The 19689-nt window shown below is 33.9% G+C and overlaps 2 protein-coding genes across 3 annotated transcripts; one reads left to right on the forward strand and one right to left on the reverse strand.

Moving 5' to 3' along the window:
- The first annotated feature begins 6380 nt into the window (after positions 1-6380).
- On the forward strand, positions 6381-8883 carry LOC117232266 (protein penguin). 2 transcript variants are annotated; one of them, XM_033491541.1, is made up of 2 exons: positions 6381-6722; positions 6905-8883. In XM_033491541.1, exon 2 carries the CDS (start codon positions 6916-6918, stop codon positions 8767-8769), a length of 1854 nt encoding a protein of 617 aa, XP_033347432.1. In that variant the 5' UTR covers positions 6381-6722; positions 6905-6915; the 3' UTR covers positions 8770-8883. The 2 variants fall into 2 exon arrangements, with proteins under 2 accessions (XP_033347432.1, XP_033347431.1); XM_033491540.1 differs by having other exon boundaries at positions 6381-6626.
- Positions 8884-10601: 1718 nt separating this feature from the next.
- On the reverse strand, positions 10602-19263 carry LOC117232263 (proteasome adapter and scaffold protein ECM29). The gene is made up of 28 exons (XM_033491535.1): positions 19108-19263; positions 18192-18439; positions 17997-18115; positions 17781-17930; positions 17393-17671; positions 17114-17309; positions 16951-17045; positions 16670-16862; positions 16429-16574; positions 16045-16351; positions 15777-15963; positions 15330-15686; positions 15085-15260; positions 14915-15016; positions 14637-14843; positions 14450-14564; positions 14187-14370; positions 13818-14106; positions 13382-13615; positions 12932-13276; positions 12699-12855; positions 12457-12612; positions 12235-12366; positions 11860-12169; positions 11575-11758; positions 11374-11503; positions 11073-11282; positions 10602-10982 (listed from the first exon to the last, which is right to left on the reverse strand). Exons 1-28 carry the CDS (start codon positions 19130-19132, stop codon positions 10783-10785), a joined length of 5433 nt encoding a protein of 1810 aa, XP_033347426.1. The 5' UTR covers positions 19133-19263; the 3' UTR covers positions 10602-10782.
- Positions 19264-19689: the final 426 nt, after the last annotated feature.

Here is a 19689-nt window from a genome sequence, read left to right on the forward strand (position 1 = left end):
CTTGAAAATTTTTTATTTCTTTCTAAATATGTTTTGAAGTTATCCAAATTTATGGATATTTTATTATTCATGTTTTTTATTTAATGTTATCACAGTCATACAAATAGATCTCGATACTCGCTAGAAAGACTCGTTCGAAAATTGAGTCGTGAAAAATCACCATGGAAGACAACAAAGTCCTCGTTCTTGCAAGACAGACACAGATAAGTAGAGTGTCTCTTCATAGCATGTCATGAATGCGCAGAACATGAACCTCCTTGTCTTCCATGTTGATTGTTCATAACTATCGTATCAATCCACTGTATCTTTATATCCCTATGGTATAATCAAAAATGAATAGGAAGGCCATCAATACGGTGTTTTCGATATCTACGTTCTACATATTTCACTCTGAGCTTTTTCCTGTAAAATCATTACGTTTCTTTCTACTTAACTCGACTATAAAATTTGTCACAGAGTAAATGCGGATTATCCATTTTATATCTTGAAAATATTTTCTCTATTACTTTTGCAATGAAACTTTTTGTCAGAAATCGGATGCCACTTACTTCATTGCTCAAATTGCTTGAAGTTTCTCATGCATTTTATAAATGTCAGGTAAACCATTTTTTTAATATGCTTATATTTTACTTATATTATTTAAAAATAAATATTTTTTCTAAGTGAAGGGGGCGGGATGATATTGGTTGCCTTCTCGTCCCTCGATGTCCCTCAATCGCTCGATCGATTACCTTGATGTCACTCGATAACAAGTATATTTATTAATATTCATAAGTAATAATTGTTAAATTATAATGAGTACACATTTGTTATAATTACAAAAATGTAGTGTTAAATTTACGCTTCAATTTGATTTTACCTCTATAATAAATACGTTTAGCTAGACAATCAATAACAAGTACGCATTAATTATAACGTGTCATTAAAATTTGTATTATTATCTTATAGATTATCTTATACATATGTTAATTGAAAAATATGTTAATATCAATTTTGTAAATAATTATACTAGGAAATGATATAAATATTTATGCAACGATTGAATGAAAATTATTTGCATTATCATTAATAAAACTTTAATTGAAAACATAAAATACGATTTAATATGTTTTAGTTTCTAAGCATGTGTGTTTTGAATTTGCACATTGAGGATATATTGAGGATTGTATATATTTAATTTACAAATATTGTCTGTTACGACCGTTCGCGGAGAGACGCGGTCGCGAGGAAAACGCGTCAGCGAGAGGCGTAAATTCTCGCTACGATTCGGTGAATCGACGCCGCGAAGTAGTCGTTCCTCTGTTTCGGTTAAGATAACAGAGGTGGTTGAATGAATATGACACAGTAGAGTAAGTTATATTTCACCGTTTATTCCACAACTTATAACGAAGGCAGTTACACTGGTGCGTATGTACGAGATGAGTGAGTGACTAATCTACGGGTGTGTGTACCCGGTTAAAGGATGTTGACCGTTCGAAGGATGTAAAATCAGTGCTGTCTTGGGAGACGATGCTGTCTCGGAGGAAAGCTAAGGATGAGTGTGTCTAGCGCACGGGACCATCGGATTTGTTGGTGCCGATGTTATTTAGGAGAGTGAGGGAATAGGCTTCGTTTTTAATTGGTTAAACGAAGGGTCTTAACCGTCCTCGAGAGAAAGTGGTTAGTGGGAGGAAAGTTGCAGCGTACGTGAGAAAAACTAACTTTCCCTTGTCCAGTCGGGGTAGACAATAGTCTTTAGAAATTCTTCCGAACCAGATGTTTGTTTTGTTTGAAGGACCTTTTCTAGGAAATCTATGAGATGTATGGAAGGTACTTGAAACTATGGAGGATACGCTGCGAGTATCCGAAGACATCTGGTTGCCATATTGCCCGCGGTGTGTGGCCTGAGCTAGGTAGAGTGTTACGCGACGTAACATCCTCCCCCCGTTGAGAGAGTACCGATCAAAAGTTCTGTAAAGGTGAAGTTAATTGGAGCTGTCGCCCAACTCCATGTTGATAGTTGATGGCCCGTATTCTGCTGGATCGGCTTGGCTCGATGGTAGGACGAGCTGCGTGGCACCTCGATCCAAGATGCTCCTTGCCGTGTGAACCACAGCCGTCCGGATGATGCTGTCGTCCCCAGCTTGGTTTTAATCAACCTTTATTATGAATTCAGCAATCACAATGTAACACGCACTGAATTAACATAAATCACAATTCACTCCAACCACGTTATGTAAGACTTAGTTACAACAATACATTAAGTACGCGACTTATAAGAGACCGACTTAGATATGTTGACTATTCTAAGGATACAGAATAAGTGAAGTTTTACTGACCATACTGTGTCTGAGGAAAGCTAGGGGTGGGTGTGTCTAAGGACACGGGACTATCGGATTTGTTGATGACAATTTTGGTTAAGGAAGTGAGGGCAGTAGACATCATCTCCGATTGGATAATAGGACGGTTGATGGACCAGGAAGGGTTTTAGCCGCCCTCGCGAGAAAGTTGCCAACGGAACATACCAGATGTGGAGAAAACCAACTTTCTAAGCTAACACGTGGTAGACAATAAACGTAAAGGGAAATTTAAGACAGGAAATACTCGCTTGGTCCGAAGGACCTTAACTATAAAAATGCCAAGGCCCCCTGGTGGGCACTTAAGACTATTGAGGGTGCGCGCCAAGGATATGCAGACATCTGGGTGCCATCCTGTCCGTGGTGTGTGGCCTGGTCTCTGATATGAATTGACGTTACACGGCCGAAGGCCCGTTGCCTGGATGGCACGTTGTCCCCCTTGTAGTCTAGATCGCCGTCTTCCTCGTCGATGCCGAGCGATTTCCAGGTGAAATTCACGACCCAACAAGTGTCGTGAATCTTACTTCTGGAAGTGTCGTTAAACACCTCGGCCCAGGAAGTATCGTCGAAGGGAATGTCGGTGATGCTTGGTGAAGATTCATCAAGCGCGGTGAGGCGGTTTGAGGTTGCCCGGGAGGCTGGGCTCCCCCCGATGACCCGCTCGAATCGCATTCTTTTAGTGATGACCCTTGGTGGAGAATGACCGTTGGACGTCGTGATTGGGACTTGTCGTGTGCACGGTAGCGTTCCTTATGATTCCCTCAGCTCCTGAAGTGGTGCTTGATCCGGTAGATACGCTGCCAACTGGATGCCGGCATGGTAAGCTGTCCTGAAATCACGCTCCCGTAAACTCGTTAGTGCGTCACCTATTGGGAAGTGACCGGGAATGAGGATAGGGAGATCACTCGGATTGGGTGATACGGGATGGCGAATTTGAAGGGTTGAAAATCCATTGTATCTGCCGGCCGTCGAGAAAACTTGTGCCCCTTTTCTTGGGTTCTATGACTGCCATGGGTTCGCGGACTGCCATGGGGTCCGAATTTCCAGCAACTCCCTGTTAGCCTTGACGGAGTTGGTGCTGTTCTCTGTGATGATTTTCGCGCAGTATCCTCGCCGAGAGCTGAATCGGCGTAGAGCGGCTAGGAATTCGCAGGTTTGGTTATTTAATTCTTCCTCGTCTTCGATTGGTGTTTAGGCGATGAGCTTCGGTCGGTGCCTTTGTTCCACGATGCTCGAGATTCATGTGGGGGAGATTCTCGGTCTTTTGGAGTCGACTGGGTAGATCTCCGCGAAAATTCGGTTGTGCGTCTCGATCGATGTGTAAAGTGCTGTTGCGATGATCCTGGTGGAGATCGTCCATTAGAGGATCGGTTGTGCGGCGAACGACCGCCCGACGATCGATTTCCAGACGACCGACCGCCCGACGATCGATTTCCAGACGACCGACCGCCCGACGATCGATTTCCAGACGACCGACCGCCCGACGATCGATTTCCAGACGACCGACCGCCCGACGATCGATTTCCAGACGACCGACCGCTCGTTGACCGACCGCTGGAATACCGATCGTTTGAGGCCCGATCGCTTGAGGCCCGATCGCTTGAGGCCCGATCGCTTGAGGCCCGATCGCTTGAGGCCCGATCGCTTGAGGCCCGATCGCTTGAGGCCCGATCGCTTGAAACCCGTGGACTGACCTGAGTGAGCGCTTGGTGTAAACATGTGTGATGGAGTTGCCCGCACATGTGACATGAACCGGACGTGCATTGGGTGAGTGAATGGCCTCTGCCTAAGCAATTTATACAGAGCGATGCCCGTTTTACAACTTCGAGGCGTTTTGTAGCCGATTTGGCCTTAAACACCTTGCAATATCTGAGTTCGTGAGATCCTTTGCAGGTCGGACACATCCACATCTGATCTGTAATATGTGTTCGTTCATGCCGTACGTTTTGTCGGCGACGAGTGTGTTGGTAGGTATCCCCTTTTCTCATTGGTGTTGGAGAATATGCTGGCATTTTTGGAGCCAAGGGTGACTCCGGTGAGATGGTTGTGATACGCGACTCGTTCGGTACGGCGCTCTGTGGACTCAGTAGAGAATCGTTGGGATCAGATAGAATGTTCTGTAACAAATTGTGGGAGATTAAGCTCGGATACGATTTGTCGTCTGGTGAGACCCTCTCTTTCTTCAGGTCCGAAGGCTCGTTGAAGCTTGTCAAATTCAAGGTGGTTAGTAGCGTTGAATCCGATTGTCCAGTTCCTGCCGATGCTAATGTGGCTGTCGTCAGGCCGCGTTTAGGTGACACGTTGCGAGTGTGATGCGATGAGTTGTGAATGGGTAGCGTTTTCTGATTTAAGGCGTTTGGCAGCGTTAAATCCGATTGTTGAGATAATGAGGACGCGAACTTGGTTGTCGTCAAGTCGCGTGTAGGTGACACGCTGCTAGTATTGTGCAATGAATTGCGCGTGACTCGCGGCGAGGTCGGCGTTCGAGTCGATGCGATCTTCTCCGTCGGCGGAGTTTGAATAGCGTTGCGTGTTTTGTTTAAGTCATTGTTACTTCCCTTATCCGTGGGCCCTTGTGGCAATGGCGAAGGTGGCGTCTTCGCATTATGTCCAGGAAAATGATTCTCCGGTAATTTAAGCGAAGCAGACTCGCGACCGGCAGCTGATTCGTCGTTTGTCGATTGTGACGTCGTAGTTAGTCGTAGGTTGCTCAGTTGAGTAATTACTCGGAGTTCTAATTTCTCGTACTCGTCGGCTATCTCGAGGCCGCGCTCAATCTCTTCCTCGTCTATGCTTACGATCTCATTTTGAATGGCGCGGAGCTCCGTCTCGTATGTTTCCAGACGATTTTTTATTTGAATTAGCTCGTTCTCTCGCGGACTGCCGGATTGTTCGATTTCGTCCAGTTTTTTCGATAAGCGTGTAAAGTGGCCGATACAATAACTCCGGCGTCGACGCAAGGCGGTAAGTTCGTTTCCGGTGGCCATTATTTGTTCGATAATTAACAGTGGATGGTTATAACTTACTTCTGTTGAAAATTGTCCAGTTGCGGCAAGAGGTTGCGTGGTTGCGTTTTAACCACCGAATTATACCTCTTCAAGGGTGACGATCCTTGACGTTACTGACCTCGCTGGGGGTAACGCTTCCGCTGCTGGTTATGTTGGATTCACGTGGCACTGTATGATAGTGGGTGTCACTGGTATGCGCTTTTCACTTGACGCGTGATGCGGCTTTGAGGATCGAATGATTCGACCGGTTACGTGTCCACACTTTTCACTTGTCACTGAATCGAAAGATCGAATGTTTCGACCGGATGGGTGACAAAACTATCCACTGCCACTGATAATCCGGCTCGAAGGACCAAATGTTACTACCGTTCGCGGAGAGACGCGGTCGCGAGGAAAATGCGTCAGCGAGAGGCGTAAATTCTCGCTACGATTCGGTGAATCGACGCCGCGAAGTAGTCGTTCCCCTGTTTCGGTTAAGATAACAGAGGTGGTTGAATGAATATGACATAGTAGAGTAAGTTATATTTCACCGTTTATTCCACAACTTATAACGAAGGCAGTTACACTGGTGCGTATGTACGAGATGAGTGAGTGACTAATCTACGGGTATGTGTACCCGGTTAAAGGATGTTGACCGTTCAAAGGATGTAAAATCAATGCTGTCTCGGAGGAAAGCTAAGGATGGGTGTGTCTAGCGCACGAGACTAGGGACGGTCTAGGAAATCTATGAGATGTATGGAAGGTACTTGAAACTATGGAGGATGCGCTGCGAGTATCCGAAGACATTTGGTTGCCATATTGCCCGCGGTGTGTGACCTGGGCTAGGTAGAGTGTTACGCGATGTAACATTGTCAAATTTGTCAATACCGCCTGACAAAATATGCAATCACTTAGTTGCCAACCCCATATATACTTTTTAATAAAAAAAAGTCTCTATTAGGACCAACTATTCGAACCAGCTTTTAAGATCAGCAAAACAAAACTGTGTAGCCCTTTTTTAACCAAGTATTTTGCTAACAATTGTTACACTAGAGCCGCGTTGGTTTAATGGGCTAGGCTTAAGTTCGTAATCGAGAGGACTTCGGAGTTCAAATTTTAATGGTCCAGTCAATTTTCAGCAGTTTTTCTTACCAAGAGTTCATTGGTGAACAGTGTAGCCGTTGACTACCAGAGGCCCTCATTCTTAATGTCCACTTTTAACTGACATTTTTAACAGTGCTGTAGACCTCGTACCGTGGAAATCCTATTCGTTTCCGAGTGTAATCATTAACATCAAAGAAACGTAACTATATTTATATTTAAAATCTTTTTCTGATTTAGTTTGATGTGATATATTTACATAATTTTAAATACAACTTTACACAATATCAAACTTAAAGTAATGTTATCATTATTATTTATGGATTCTTTATACATAGTTATTTATAGGTTATTTTTAGGTTATGTTGTTCTATCAATATATTTTAATTAGTTATTATGTATTATATGAACATTAGAAAAAATAAATAAATGATTATATACTTTTTATTTACGTAAATTTTGTCTTTTACTTGGTTTCAGAGATTTACAAAATGACAAAACGAAAACTAAAATCTGATAATGAATCAAGACCAAAGAAAAATAAAACAGAAAATAGCAATCATATATATAACAATATAAAAAATAATAAAGATAATAAACTTAAAATTGAAAAGACAGCAAAGGAAAAAGGTGAAGAAGTTGTAACAAGAGATGGCAAAGAGAATCATAATATCAATAATATAAACGGAAAGTCCAAGATGGTAAATAGCAACTCTATGGAAAAGCCAAATTGGCAAGAATTTAAAAAGAAAAAGAAAGAAATTAGAGAAAAATATAAAGCAAAACGTTTCAGTAATATTTATGATATATCAATTGTAACAAAGCAGCTTGGTGAGAAATTACGTAGGGTTGACTGTTCAAAACTGGAACGTAAAAAATTAATTTTAAAGGCACATGATTTACTAAAAACTAATTACAATAAAATAATATTTACACATGATATGTCTCGTATCATTCAGTGGATCTTCAAGTATAGTGACGCAGAGATTCGACAGGCTATTTCTAAAGAGTTGAAACCTTCATTTTTGTCTATGATTGAATCAAAATATGCAAGGAACTGTATAAAAACAATGCTAAAGTATGGATCTCAAGAAACTAGGCATGAAATTATTTCTACTTGTTATGGTAATATAGTAAGATTCATGAGTCATTCTGTATCTGCTCCATTATTGGAACTTATGTATTCAACGTGGGCTACAGAAATAGAGAAAAGATACTTTAAACAAGAATTTTATGGTGACATGTATAAACAGGCTAAAGATAAAAAAATTAAGACTTTGTCTGATACATATGTAACTGCAGAATATATGAAAACAGCAACATTGTCTGCAGTAAAAGGAAATTTAATGAGAATATTAAATAAGAAATTTTTAAATTCCACTCTTTTGCACTGTGTCCTTTTAGAATTCTTAAATAATTGTTCTCTTGAAGATAAAAAGGAAATAATAGCTATGTTAAGAAGTTCAATAGTAGAATTGTCTCAAACAAAATTTGGTTCACAAGTTGCTGTAATATGTATATGGCATGGCTCAAACAAGGACAGAAAAATCATTATGAAATCTATTAAAGGTAATATAAAAAATATTTCAATGTCTGAGTATGGATATTTGATACTATTAGCATTATTTGATTCAGTAGATGATACTGTTTTAATAAAAAAAGTTATATTCTCAGAAATACAAAATGATCTGACAGATATAGCATTAAGTGATCATGGAAAACATGTAATATTGTATTTAGTAGCTAGAAGAAATTCCCATTATTTTGCTCCCAGTATAGTGAAATACTTAGAGCAAGGAGACAATAATGCAACAAGCAAAAAACCAGCTCATATAAGAGAGAAAGAACTTTTAGATTTAATTTCTGATTCACTTCTTGAATCTGTAATTATAAACACGCCGATTTGGATGTCCAACAGTTCTATTGCAATGGTAACATTAGCAATACTGAAAGTAGGTACTAAAGAAAAATTAGAAAAAGCCTTCGAAGCTGTTACTATATTTATCACAGACTTAAAATCAAAGATTAAAGAAGGAGATGAAGAATATAAACCTGTTGAACATGCCGGTTTACATATGATGTTAAAGAAGCTAATACTAAATGACAAAGAGTTGCAAGAGAAAGGTGAAAGCTCATTTGGAAAAATATTAGTTAATCATTTAGAAACAAATATTATAGAGGAATGGATAGAATGCAATAGAGGATGCTTTTTGTTAGTATTATTACTAGAAAACGGAACAGTGTCCACTGTGAATACTATACTTTCTAAGTTAAAACCAGTAATGAATATTTTGAAGTCAAAATCAAATCCAGGTGCCAAAATCTTGTTAAAGAAGTTAAAATAAATGAATTATTTATGTAGATAAATAATGAGCAACAAAGATTGTACTAAGTTGCAGAAATAAAAATTATAAATACTAAATCATGTTTTGACAGAAATTATGAGGATGTTTAACATGTATGGGTGTATGTTACTGCATTTCATTTATAACATAAATATTAGTAATAATTCCTTTTTTCATCTTTTAAATTTGTTAACGTATATAAATAATTATGTAAAAATTATACATAATATAATGTATAGTTGTTACTTATGTATTACATATTATTTTATTATACTTACCTATACCTACCTATACAAATGCACAAGTATATGTAAACTTGTGTTTCAAATGCAAACTTTATTAATTTTATTTATTTAGTAAAGTTACTCCATCATTCCATTATCATTTGAAAGGAAAGGTTTTCCTTTCTTCTCTAAGAAATATATAATAAACAATTTCTTTTTCTGAGGGGATTAAATTTAATTATTGTGCAATTTTGTTATTTCCATATTTGTTCATATCGAATAGGAAAGTTTTCTGTAGAAAAGTACTATGAAATAGGTTCTTGTATAGACTAGCCTGGAACTAAAAAGAGCAGATCCCTAACTTTATAGGTTTTTGTATATGTGAGCATGGAACGCTTTCAGCATTTGGCCACGGGTGCGATATCTGTACTGTGGAACAACTAAACTGCAACAACTTATACTTTTATATTTGACACGTATATTGGAAAGTAAATTTGTTTTTAGTTTTTTTTTTTTAATTCATTAAAAAGTTGTGATAATATATATACTTACATTCTTAAAATTAACGTTATGTGGCGCTTACTTAAAATGACTATGGAGACTAAAAAATAGACGGAGAGAAGGATAAAGGAAGGAGAACGGGAAAAGAATGTTTCGTGAACCTGCTACAGCTAAATTCGTTACTCATCAATAAGGTTTATCTAGCAAACCCTGCTTTAGACATAGGGATAGAAGAGGTTGTGCGGAAATCATATTTGTAGAACGTGCTTGGAGTAAGAACACTAGCGAGAAAATCTCACATGTCGTAGACTTCTGGTAGCAGAGAGGAGAAAATCCCCACATAATTTCACCAGTTTTGTTGCGTAGATGATCATATAACCATGTCTCGACACTCGTTAGAAAGAACCGTCCGAAAACTGAGTCATTAATAATCGTGAGAAATATGGAAGACAACAAAGTCCGCGTTCGTGCGACGCAAACAGAAACGATTAGAGTGTCTCTGCTTTATCTGAGACATTCATAGCATTCACGAATGCGTAGAATACAACCTTCTTATCTTCTGTGTTATTTTGTCACGACTTAATTTTCGAATGGTTTTTTTCTAGGTTTCAGCTGGCTTCGGTATATAAGTGGTTTTCACCTATTTGTTTTAGGTTTCCCCTTTAGGTCAACAGTGCCATTCGCAAGGACTAACTGTCCTTGTATTACTCAACGAAAAACGTTCCTTCGGCTTTCTACGCTTTCTCTTCTTATTTTTGTTTATCTTTTTTCAAATTCTCAAATCTCATTCTTTCTTTCTCTTTTTCATACCAATAGCATACGAATTGAACGTGCTCAATGCAGCTTGTGCGGTATTCTTGTAATATCTGAGATCTTTATATGATCATGGCTGGAAAGGGTTGACTTTAGGGGCGATTGGGGGTTGGAACCCCTACAAATTGTTTTGATAGTGTCGAAAAACATTCACGCTAAATTTGATGCGGATACGTTGAACAGTATAGAACCCTTTTCAGAACATACATACATATTTTTACTTTATGTATAGATATAAACATACTTTTCTTATCTTTTTATAATACAATATGAAAAATTAGAAACAATAAAAAGTATTGACTCTAAATTATGTATTACTATGCACTTGTTTTTAGCTACATAATAAGTATCATTAAATAAACATGTATTAGTAGACATTATACACTTCGTCATTGTTTTAAAACGTTTGAACACGAAGTTACTAACTTCCGCATATGTAACATTGATTAAAAAGTACTAAAATTAATTATTATCTTCATATTTTCAGCATTTCTTTAATATCGATGATTCTAGTTCGAATTTCTGGCTCATTATCCTTCGTTAACTCTGGTAATGCCTCTTGAATTATTAAGATCATTTTATCAAATTGTTCATTATTGTTTGTAGACCGTAATTTTCTGCCAAGAGATAGAGCTATATTTAAGGCTTCCTTTCTTATTCTGGTATACGAAATACCTAAAAAATATAAATTTCATATTATATAATTGTAGTTTTACAAGATAATAATACAATACAGTTTTAGTTATAGACATACAATATGCTTACCTATACTATGTTTTAAAATTTTATTAAACGTGTCACAAATCAAATTTAACTTTCCTCTTTCCTCAATCGACAATTCCGAAATATTTATTTTAAGTAAAGCAAGTTTATCCACAAATAAATTAAGTGCTGATAGCATGGATATTTGTATTGTTGTAGATTGAACAGGAAACATCTTACCGTAATGAGTTATAAATTCTATACAATATTTGTCTAAACAAAAAAAGATTACAAGATAATTAAAGGGTTAATTAGTAATTCATATTTTTATATTTAATAGTTTTCAAATGCAATAATAATTTACCCTGAGTGTCTTTGTAAGATGGCCAAGCTTTTCCAAGTATTTCGTAAACAGTTTCATATAATTTTATGATCTCATCTCTTTTTATTTTTTCTTCAGAGGGTAATGATTCATCTCCATCTTTCCTTGATAGCTAGATTATACAATATTTATATATCAATGTATAAGGTTGATCACTTCTTGCTTTTTATTGATAGTACATACCGTTGATAAAATTTCTTGAACAATTTCGTATACCTCTTTAAACTTATCGATATTTAGTTCATGCAAAACTGTACCAAAAGCATGTAATGCGTGTCGGCGATAGTCTAAAGCTTCCTTTTTACTTTCCCGATGTAATATTTGTACTATATCCGCAGATATTCCACTGTTCTCTTTGAGAGCTGTCCTATATTTAGATTATTAAATTTTTAAAAATGAATATCACAAATGTAACATTGTATTTGCATACATTTAATAAGAAAAATGTTAATATTGTTACATGCATACTTGCTATTACATGCCAACGTAGCAAGGGCATTTAACAAACGATCTTTTCCATCCCAAGTTCTTCCGCGTAATCCATCCGTTAAAACCTTTAACAAAGTATTTCTTACAGTCGCATCAATATCGTTCCCTAACTTTTGTGCTAACGTATGAACTGCATTAGCCGCTTGTGCTTTCGTATTCCACGATGACGATTCTAATGACGTGCGTAAAATATTTGTTATTGGTTCTATGTTTTGTTTAATTCCTGCTTCGGTTCCTGGAGTAATTTCGTTCCATAGTTCGGTCCATAAATCCATCATACTTTCATTTTCTATGAAAATACTGTAAATAAATATCACGATATTTACAAACTTAATTTCAAAGTTAAATACAAACCTTGTGTTTTTTGTGCATGCATTGCAAAGAAAGTAAGAGGTATAACAATACTCGAATAATTCTTTAATACCTCCTGATTATAATTATTTATAGCTTGGAACGTTTGTCCAATTACTAACTTAGTCGAATCATCTGAAATTCAGAATTTTGTAAAGTTTTATCTTTTCTCTATAAGTTCTATAACTTTACAATCTTTAAAAAGATTTATTATATAATGCACACCTCGTTCCATATACCATGTATTAAGTGTTTTAAATAATTTTTCAAGACTTGATTCTTTTGCTGACCCGACTATATGTCCAATAGCTGTTGCATTATTTTTCCGAACGATAGAATTACGATCCAATAATCCATTCATTAGCGCGTTTAGAACTTTACCTATATATAAATATTAAATCACAATAATTTTTAAGCATTGTTTCTTAAACTGAATAGTAGTTATAGAGCAAAACTTTCTTACTAACCGCTATAAGGTTGTAACTCTTGTTTGAAGTGAGTACTCAAAAGAATGATAAAGTGCAAACATGTAATTTTTGTTCCAAAACCAACACTAGATTTTATTAATTCTATCACTTTTGGCATTAATTCCTTTAAAATGTCTGTATCAATGTACTGTATACACTGCATTGGAAGGAAACATTGATGATTAATAAAATATGATTTTTTCGAAGTTGTCTTTTTGTCTTAAATCACTCACTTTTGTCATTGTTTCAGTGGCATAATGCTCCTTAGCAGCACTAGCTCTGATCGTGTCAATAGCATCTCGTGCCTCTGACATTGTTCCACATACATTACTCAAATATGATAAATTTGGATTTTCTGATTCGCCAATTGTACTTAAGAGAGCAGGAATTAGTGTAACTAAAGATGGCTTAAGCAGGGTACCTGCTCTTGAAACTAACTGAGATACTGTTTGTAAAGATACCGTTCTTACGCTGCTTACAACGTTTACAGCTCCGATATCTAATAACACAGGTAAAATTGCTTGTAGAACTTCTTCTCCTTCTTTACCATAGGAAGAATCACAATATCGAACGCAAACCTATATTAATAATTGATATAAGATATAAATAATATAACTGTACATACAAATATAATACGTATGTTATGTATACAATAAATGAATTGTTTCAATAACAAAACTTACTCTACTTAATGCTTTAGTTGTATTTGTAGCAGCTAATCGAGTACCCTCATGAATATCATCCATTACTCGAAACAGTTTCTTCAGTAGTTCTGGAGCACATTTCGCCAAATTTAAACGAACATTTATTCTTAATAAATCTGCAAGTGCATTGCAACAACTCATTCGTACTCGCCATTCATGATTTGTTAAATTTTCAGTTATATCATTCAAAATTTCTTTATGATATTGTTCAACCTATCAAACATAATTTTAAATAACAGTTACAAAGAATAAAAATATATTTTAGGCATTGATGTGTGGATATTCGAAAGTACAAGTATCTAAGCTTCAGATTGGATTGAGGAAGAGATTACATCAGGGTAAAAAGAGAAAAATACCCGTAATTTCGAGTATGCGCACACTTCTAATTTTAAGTATTCTAAGCACTTCCACGTACAGCTTTACTTGTTGATGGAACAATCGCACGCCAAATACTAGACATACTATGCTGAATCTTGGGAGTAGGATCGAATTGATATCTGTATAAGCGTGGAATTATATTGGGTAAATATTTATTTAACTCTTCGTTTGCAACTTTAGCAATTGCTGCAAATCCAAATGCAGCACCTTTTTTAGATGTCCATACTGCATTATGATTTGCTAGATGCATGAAGTAGTATACTAAATCAGGTTTTTGTAATTCTGTAGCCAAGGAACAAATTTCTCTATACGTTGATAAATTACCACTATAAATAAAATATTTATAAAATTAAACTGAACCTATTAGATTGAAAATATAATATGTAAATTTATAAATTTATCTTACTTTGTTGGAGATTTTCCTAATTGACCTTCTTCAAATAATTTTGTATCTGATGTAACTTGTTGTACACTTTTACGTCCTTGTGTAAATTGATCTAGTATGCTAGAAACTAGAAGTTCCTTTTGTTCCTTGCTACTATTAATATGTATCAAACTAAGTCCTTTTGCTGCCATATCTTGCACTATATCTGTAATTAAAACAATGCACTTTAATAATATATTTCTATTTTCTTTTTTTTTAAATAAGAAATATATTGCATAACTTACCACTATCATCTGAAAGAAAATCCATGAATGCATGATGCAATGATGAAAATTTTTCTTTAATACACTCCCTTTGGATATTATATTTTAAAAGTGCTAATAACCACACACAGACGGCCTTATAACAAATATTTATGGTAAAAGAAATGGAAGAATTGTAAATTTAAATAAAAAAAATAAAAATAAATACCTGTCTCAAATTAGGATGCGGATCTTTATACATTCGAAGTAATTCATCCAATGTTTGTATTAATAATTTAGTACTGATATTGCTGTAAGGTACTTTATGTTCAGTTGGTAATGTTGTCCAAGCATCTCGTTTTTCTGGAGATGCTTCACTTTGAACACAACAAACCAATGCTTCTCCCATGATCAAATGGATTTCAATGTCTTTTGTCTAATAAATATAAAAGCAAATGTAAAAAGTACTCCTAACATTTTTAATTATAATTACCGATGTACATTTACCTCCTTGACAGTTGTAATTATTTTATTTACTATATATGATGTATGAGGAAAATTTTCCCCTACGCACAAATAACCTAATGAAAGTGCAGCTTTTTCTTTAATCTAGAAATATAATTGAATCAGTATTATATCCTATACTCAATAAATTTAGTAACTATTAAAATACGAACCTTAGTATTTAATTTTACATTATTCAATGCTGAAAATAATATTTCTACAATTGCCTTTTTATTTGTTTCTCCCTCGCCTTCATCAGGTAATGGTAACCCACATATTTTGCCCAAAATACCAATACTCTGAATTGCGGCATCCATTAACAAAATTGTATTATTGTGTAGAAAATTGCCTATAATATTTTTGAAAGAGAATTGAAAAATAAATTAATATTAATTTATATAACTAAATATGTACATACATATCATTTTCACAACATTAATGTACAGATCCCAGTTAAAGAAATCATTGTCCATGTTATTTCTTTTAAAAACTAGTCTCCTTTCCATCATACACGTTAAAGTTAGTAATGAGCCATGTTGAGCTTCTAAAGAATTTTTATCCATGATGTTCATAATCTCAGAAATTTGAGTTCCAAACTCATTATTGGAAAGTTGAGTAGTTATTATGCCATAAATTTTAGCAACCAGTTGTCTTACATCTAACTTAGTAGATATAAGCAAAGTACGAAGCCATGATAACTCATTCTCATAAATTCTTGTTGCAAACTGTGGAACAGAACCAGTCACTTCCAATAAAGCTTGTAGTGTAGTTTGATCTGCGTTATATAATTGTTTATACATTATATCTTTCAATACAATTCTTAATATATTTTTAAGTTTATTAGAAATATTATATACAATTTTACCTGCAGAAGCATGACTAAAAATTAAAATCATATCAAGATACTGATCTAATGTCTCTAGTTTATCTTTAGATAAATTTCTTAAATAATGTGTAATTAATGGCGTATATTCACAAGGATGTTGCAATGGTTCGTTGTATTTAGTAACATTAGCACTTTTTGCTAAACAAATACGGAGATAAGTAATTATCTGTAAAAAATATTAATTATTTTCTTCAATTATAAAAATATTGCCAATAACAATAAATTATTTTCCCATTGAATTAATTACCTCCATAAATACAGTAACACTATAAGGAAGTACTTTATTTTCTATGTTCATTTTTTCATTACCAGTAGTTGACACCCTTGCTTGCATCTTTGAATAAATATAAGTTACAAGTTTTGGAAAATCTGGTAATGAAATTTGATTACCCTCTTGTTTATCACATTCATTTTTATGTGTAGTACCATATAAAACTTTTGTAGCTTCTGTTCTTATTTCATGTTTCTCATCTCCAGATGCCAATAGTAAAAGATAACGAGAAGGTATATCATCAGGAGGAAATACATTAGCAGCATAATGCATAGCCACAAATCTGTTCTCAAAAAATATTACTGACATATAAGTGATATTATTCTATACATATAATGTATCTAATTAATATATACATGCCTAACATTGGATTCCGATGACTCAATATATGTAGATAATAATCCATTCATCAGAGATATATTAACTTCGTCATCTTTATTAAGTACAAATGCAGATGTTATTGAAATCAGTGTATCTCTTACTGTTCTTCGTAAATCACCTTCAGTCTTAAACATCAAGAAAAGTTCAGACTAAACTAGAAACATTCTAGTAATGTAACATACATCTGAACTTACTACTTTTTCTATTGCTAACTACATACCGATACAAGTGTATCAAATAAATGACATAACAAGTTTGAATTTTTATCTATCACTGATGGAATTCTTTGTCCTAATTGTCCAATAACAGTGTATGCCATCATTTTATGATGAACATCTTCACCCTCAAAAATTAATTTTATCATGCCATTTAAGATAATTCCTGCTATACGAGATAATGGAGCAAGACTACACCTTGAAAGATTTAAACATATCACAACATATATATATATTTTTTATTGAAATTCAAATTCATAAATAATTTGTAATACTTTTTACTTACTGTTGCACTATGTTTGATGTAAATTGCAATGCCATTGACTTTAATTTTGCATTTGTAGTTTTTCCATCTCCTTCTTGTAGGGAATGAAAAACTACCTGTATATTAATTACAATTAGCCACCAAGTAGTATAAAAATTATACCTTATTTTATAATAAAATATACCTGAATACATGGTGGTACAATAAAACCACCTGTAGTAACACGGCAAAGATAATGTAATAATTTTAGACGAATTCGTATGCCTGCAGGCAATCGTTTCATTTCTGGTTTAACATCTTTATGGATACCTAAAGTATCAGTACCCAAAAATAATGTATAAAGTGGTGCTGCTAAATGCATTGAAGACCAATCTAACGTGCTGAATATTTTAAAACAATTTGACATTTAGCATATTCTAATAGAATATTTATAAAAATAATAGAAAAATCTTTTTAAACATACTTAACAATTTTCTTTAATTCCAAGTCTGCTAGATTAGCAACACTAAATCTGGTATCTGCTGCAGCTACTATCAAATGTATAAGAATATCTGAATCATGGAAAAACCCTCCAGCTACGAATTTTACAATTCCTAATTTTGTTTGTTCAAGTTGTTCTGCTGTTGGAGGATTTTCACCAATTACCCGTTTAAATGCATATTCACTTAATCCTAGTGGTACACGAAACCGTGACCAATCAATAGCCTGATCTGACTGTTGATTTTGCATTTGTCCTACAGCTCTAGAATAATTTTGTACAATTAATTAATATAAATAATCATTAAGAAATTTTCCTATTGTATTGATGAAATTATTAAAATATAAATTATATGAATAGTGAATAATCTTACCCATAAGGTAACAATAAAACATCAAGCATAAAATTGAGTAATTGTTTTGCTACATATAGTTTGTCTTGTAGACCAAGAAAGGATGCTCGTTTCTCTGGATCCACAGGAATATTAATATGACCCAATGCAGGCATAATTATAAGTAATAAACTGAAATATTTTACATACCTTTTTACCTAATTTTCATTATTTAAATTATGTTAAATATTTACAAACCTGTCTTGATGAGATAAAGGTTTTCCTTCAATAGCATTTAATACACTTGGGATTAATTCTGCTTGTTTTTGCATTTCCATTCTAGGATAGCCTAATTTTATATATATAATTGTAAAATTCTGTGAACAAACAAAGACAATAAATTCTTATTCAACCAGAAATATTTTTAATTGATTCTCTGTATCAATAACATACAATTACAAATGAGCTGGCAGCTGGATCTTGATATTGTAACAAAAGTGTTTCAACTGGCAATTGGACTTGAGGTCTACTCTTTATCCTTTTATTTATATGAATTAATAATTCCATTACTTTCTTCCTAACACCTTCTTGACCACTAGAAAGCTTCAACAAAACTGGAGGCAAAAATTTACATACTGATGCTTGCAGTTGTTCATCAGTATCTGCAGATCCCAAACGGAAAAATACTCGCTCAAGTAAAACTTCCATGAAACAATAAATTATACATAAAATAATTAATTTATAAATATGAAATTATATACAACTAATTATAACTAATATATATTATTTTTCATAATATTAAACAAAATATATTTTGTTTAGAATATATTTTGTTCAAAATAATAATTGTTCATTACACGATTCAAAAATAATACTTAATTGCAAAGAAACAATATTTTGTATTCATAAATTCCAAATCATTCAAAAACAACGTGCAATATTTAAAATTTTATAATAAAAAAAGTAGTTGTATAAATAACATCTTATATACTGCACATAGAAATTTAGGTGATAAGAGGAAAATAATTATATGTACATTATTTATCATCACTCATTTAATTAACAGATGTGGACATATACTAAAAATAAAGTAAAAATATACAAAAGAATCGAAAAGATTGTCTTTTATGATAAATTTGAATATAAATTTAAAAAAATGATGTAAAATTATACATTTGAAGTTGTTTTCTATAAAACTGCATGATAATGGCATTTTCTGCAAGCCATGATATATATAAAAATGTTTTTATCATTAGAAATAATGTTTTTATTAAAGGAGGAACAATATAATTAATAATATAATTTGTGTCATCATCAAAATAAACTGTCTTCATGTAAAATAAATTGATTTTTTTTCCGAATTACTTACTCAGCTCATCCGTAGGGGCTGCCATTTTGAAGTAATGTGTAAAAGAGAAAGCGAATGATAGTCAGTGACAAGTGACAAGAAATATTACCGGTCTGTAATTAATCTTATTATGAAAACATTATTTAAGCATATTTAAGTAAAAATAATACATTTTCCCCCGAATTGCATATCTTTTTGATGTCTTTAAAAATTTTCTTCTTTTGTATAACATCTCCCATAATACCGAGGGTCAAATTTCGTACAATTTTTTAGAGGAGAAAAGTTTCCTACTTTATTTTTATATCACTATAAAATGATTCACATATTAATAATAAAAATATAGTTAGAAATTTTTTCTAGTACTATATAGTTATCTACCATCTTTCATGTGCATGATCATATAAACTAATCGTGCTCATGTGATCATATCAACCTATTTAATAAAAAAGAGAGATATGGATATTTTTCAACATTTCGCCTTTTATTCCTTTAAATATTTCTATTAAAATTCTATGATACGCAACAGCCTTTAATTTACAATTTTAATTAGTTTATCGCTCAATTTACAATGCAATTATATAATTCTGATATTATATGTATGCT

Source organism: Bombus vosnesenskii, unplaced genomic scaffold (genome assembly GCF_011952255.1).
Source record: "Bombus vosnesenskii isolate JDL3184/JDL3185 unplaced genomic scaffold, Bvos_JDL3184-5_v1.1 scf7180000013285, whole genome shotgun sequence".
Lineage (NCBI taxonomy): Eukaryota > Metazoa > Arthropoda > Insecta > Hymenoptera > Apidae > Bombus > Bombus vosnesenskii.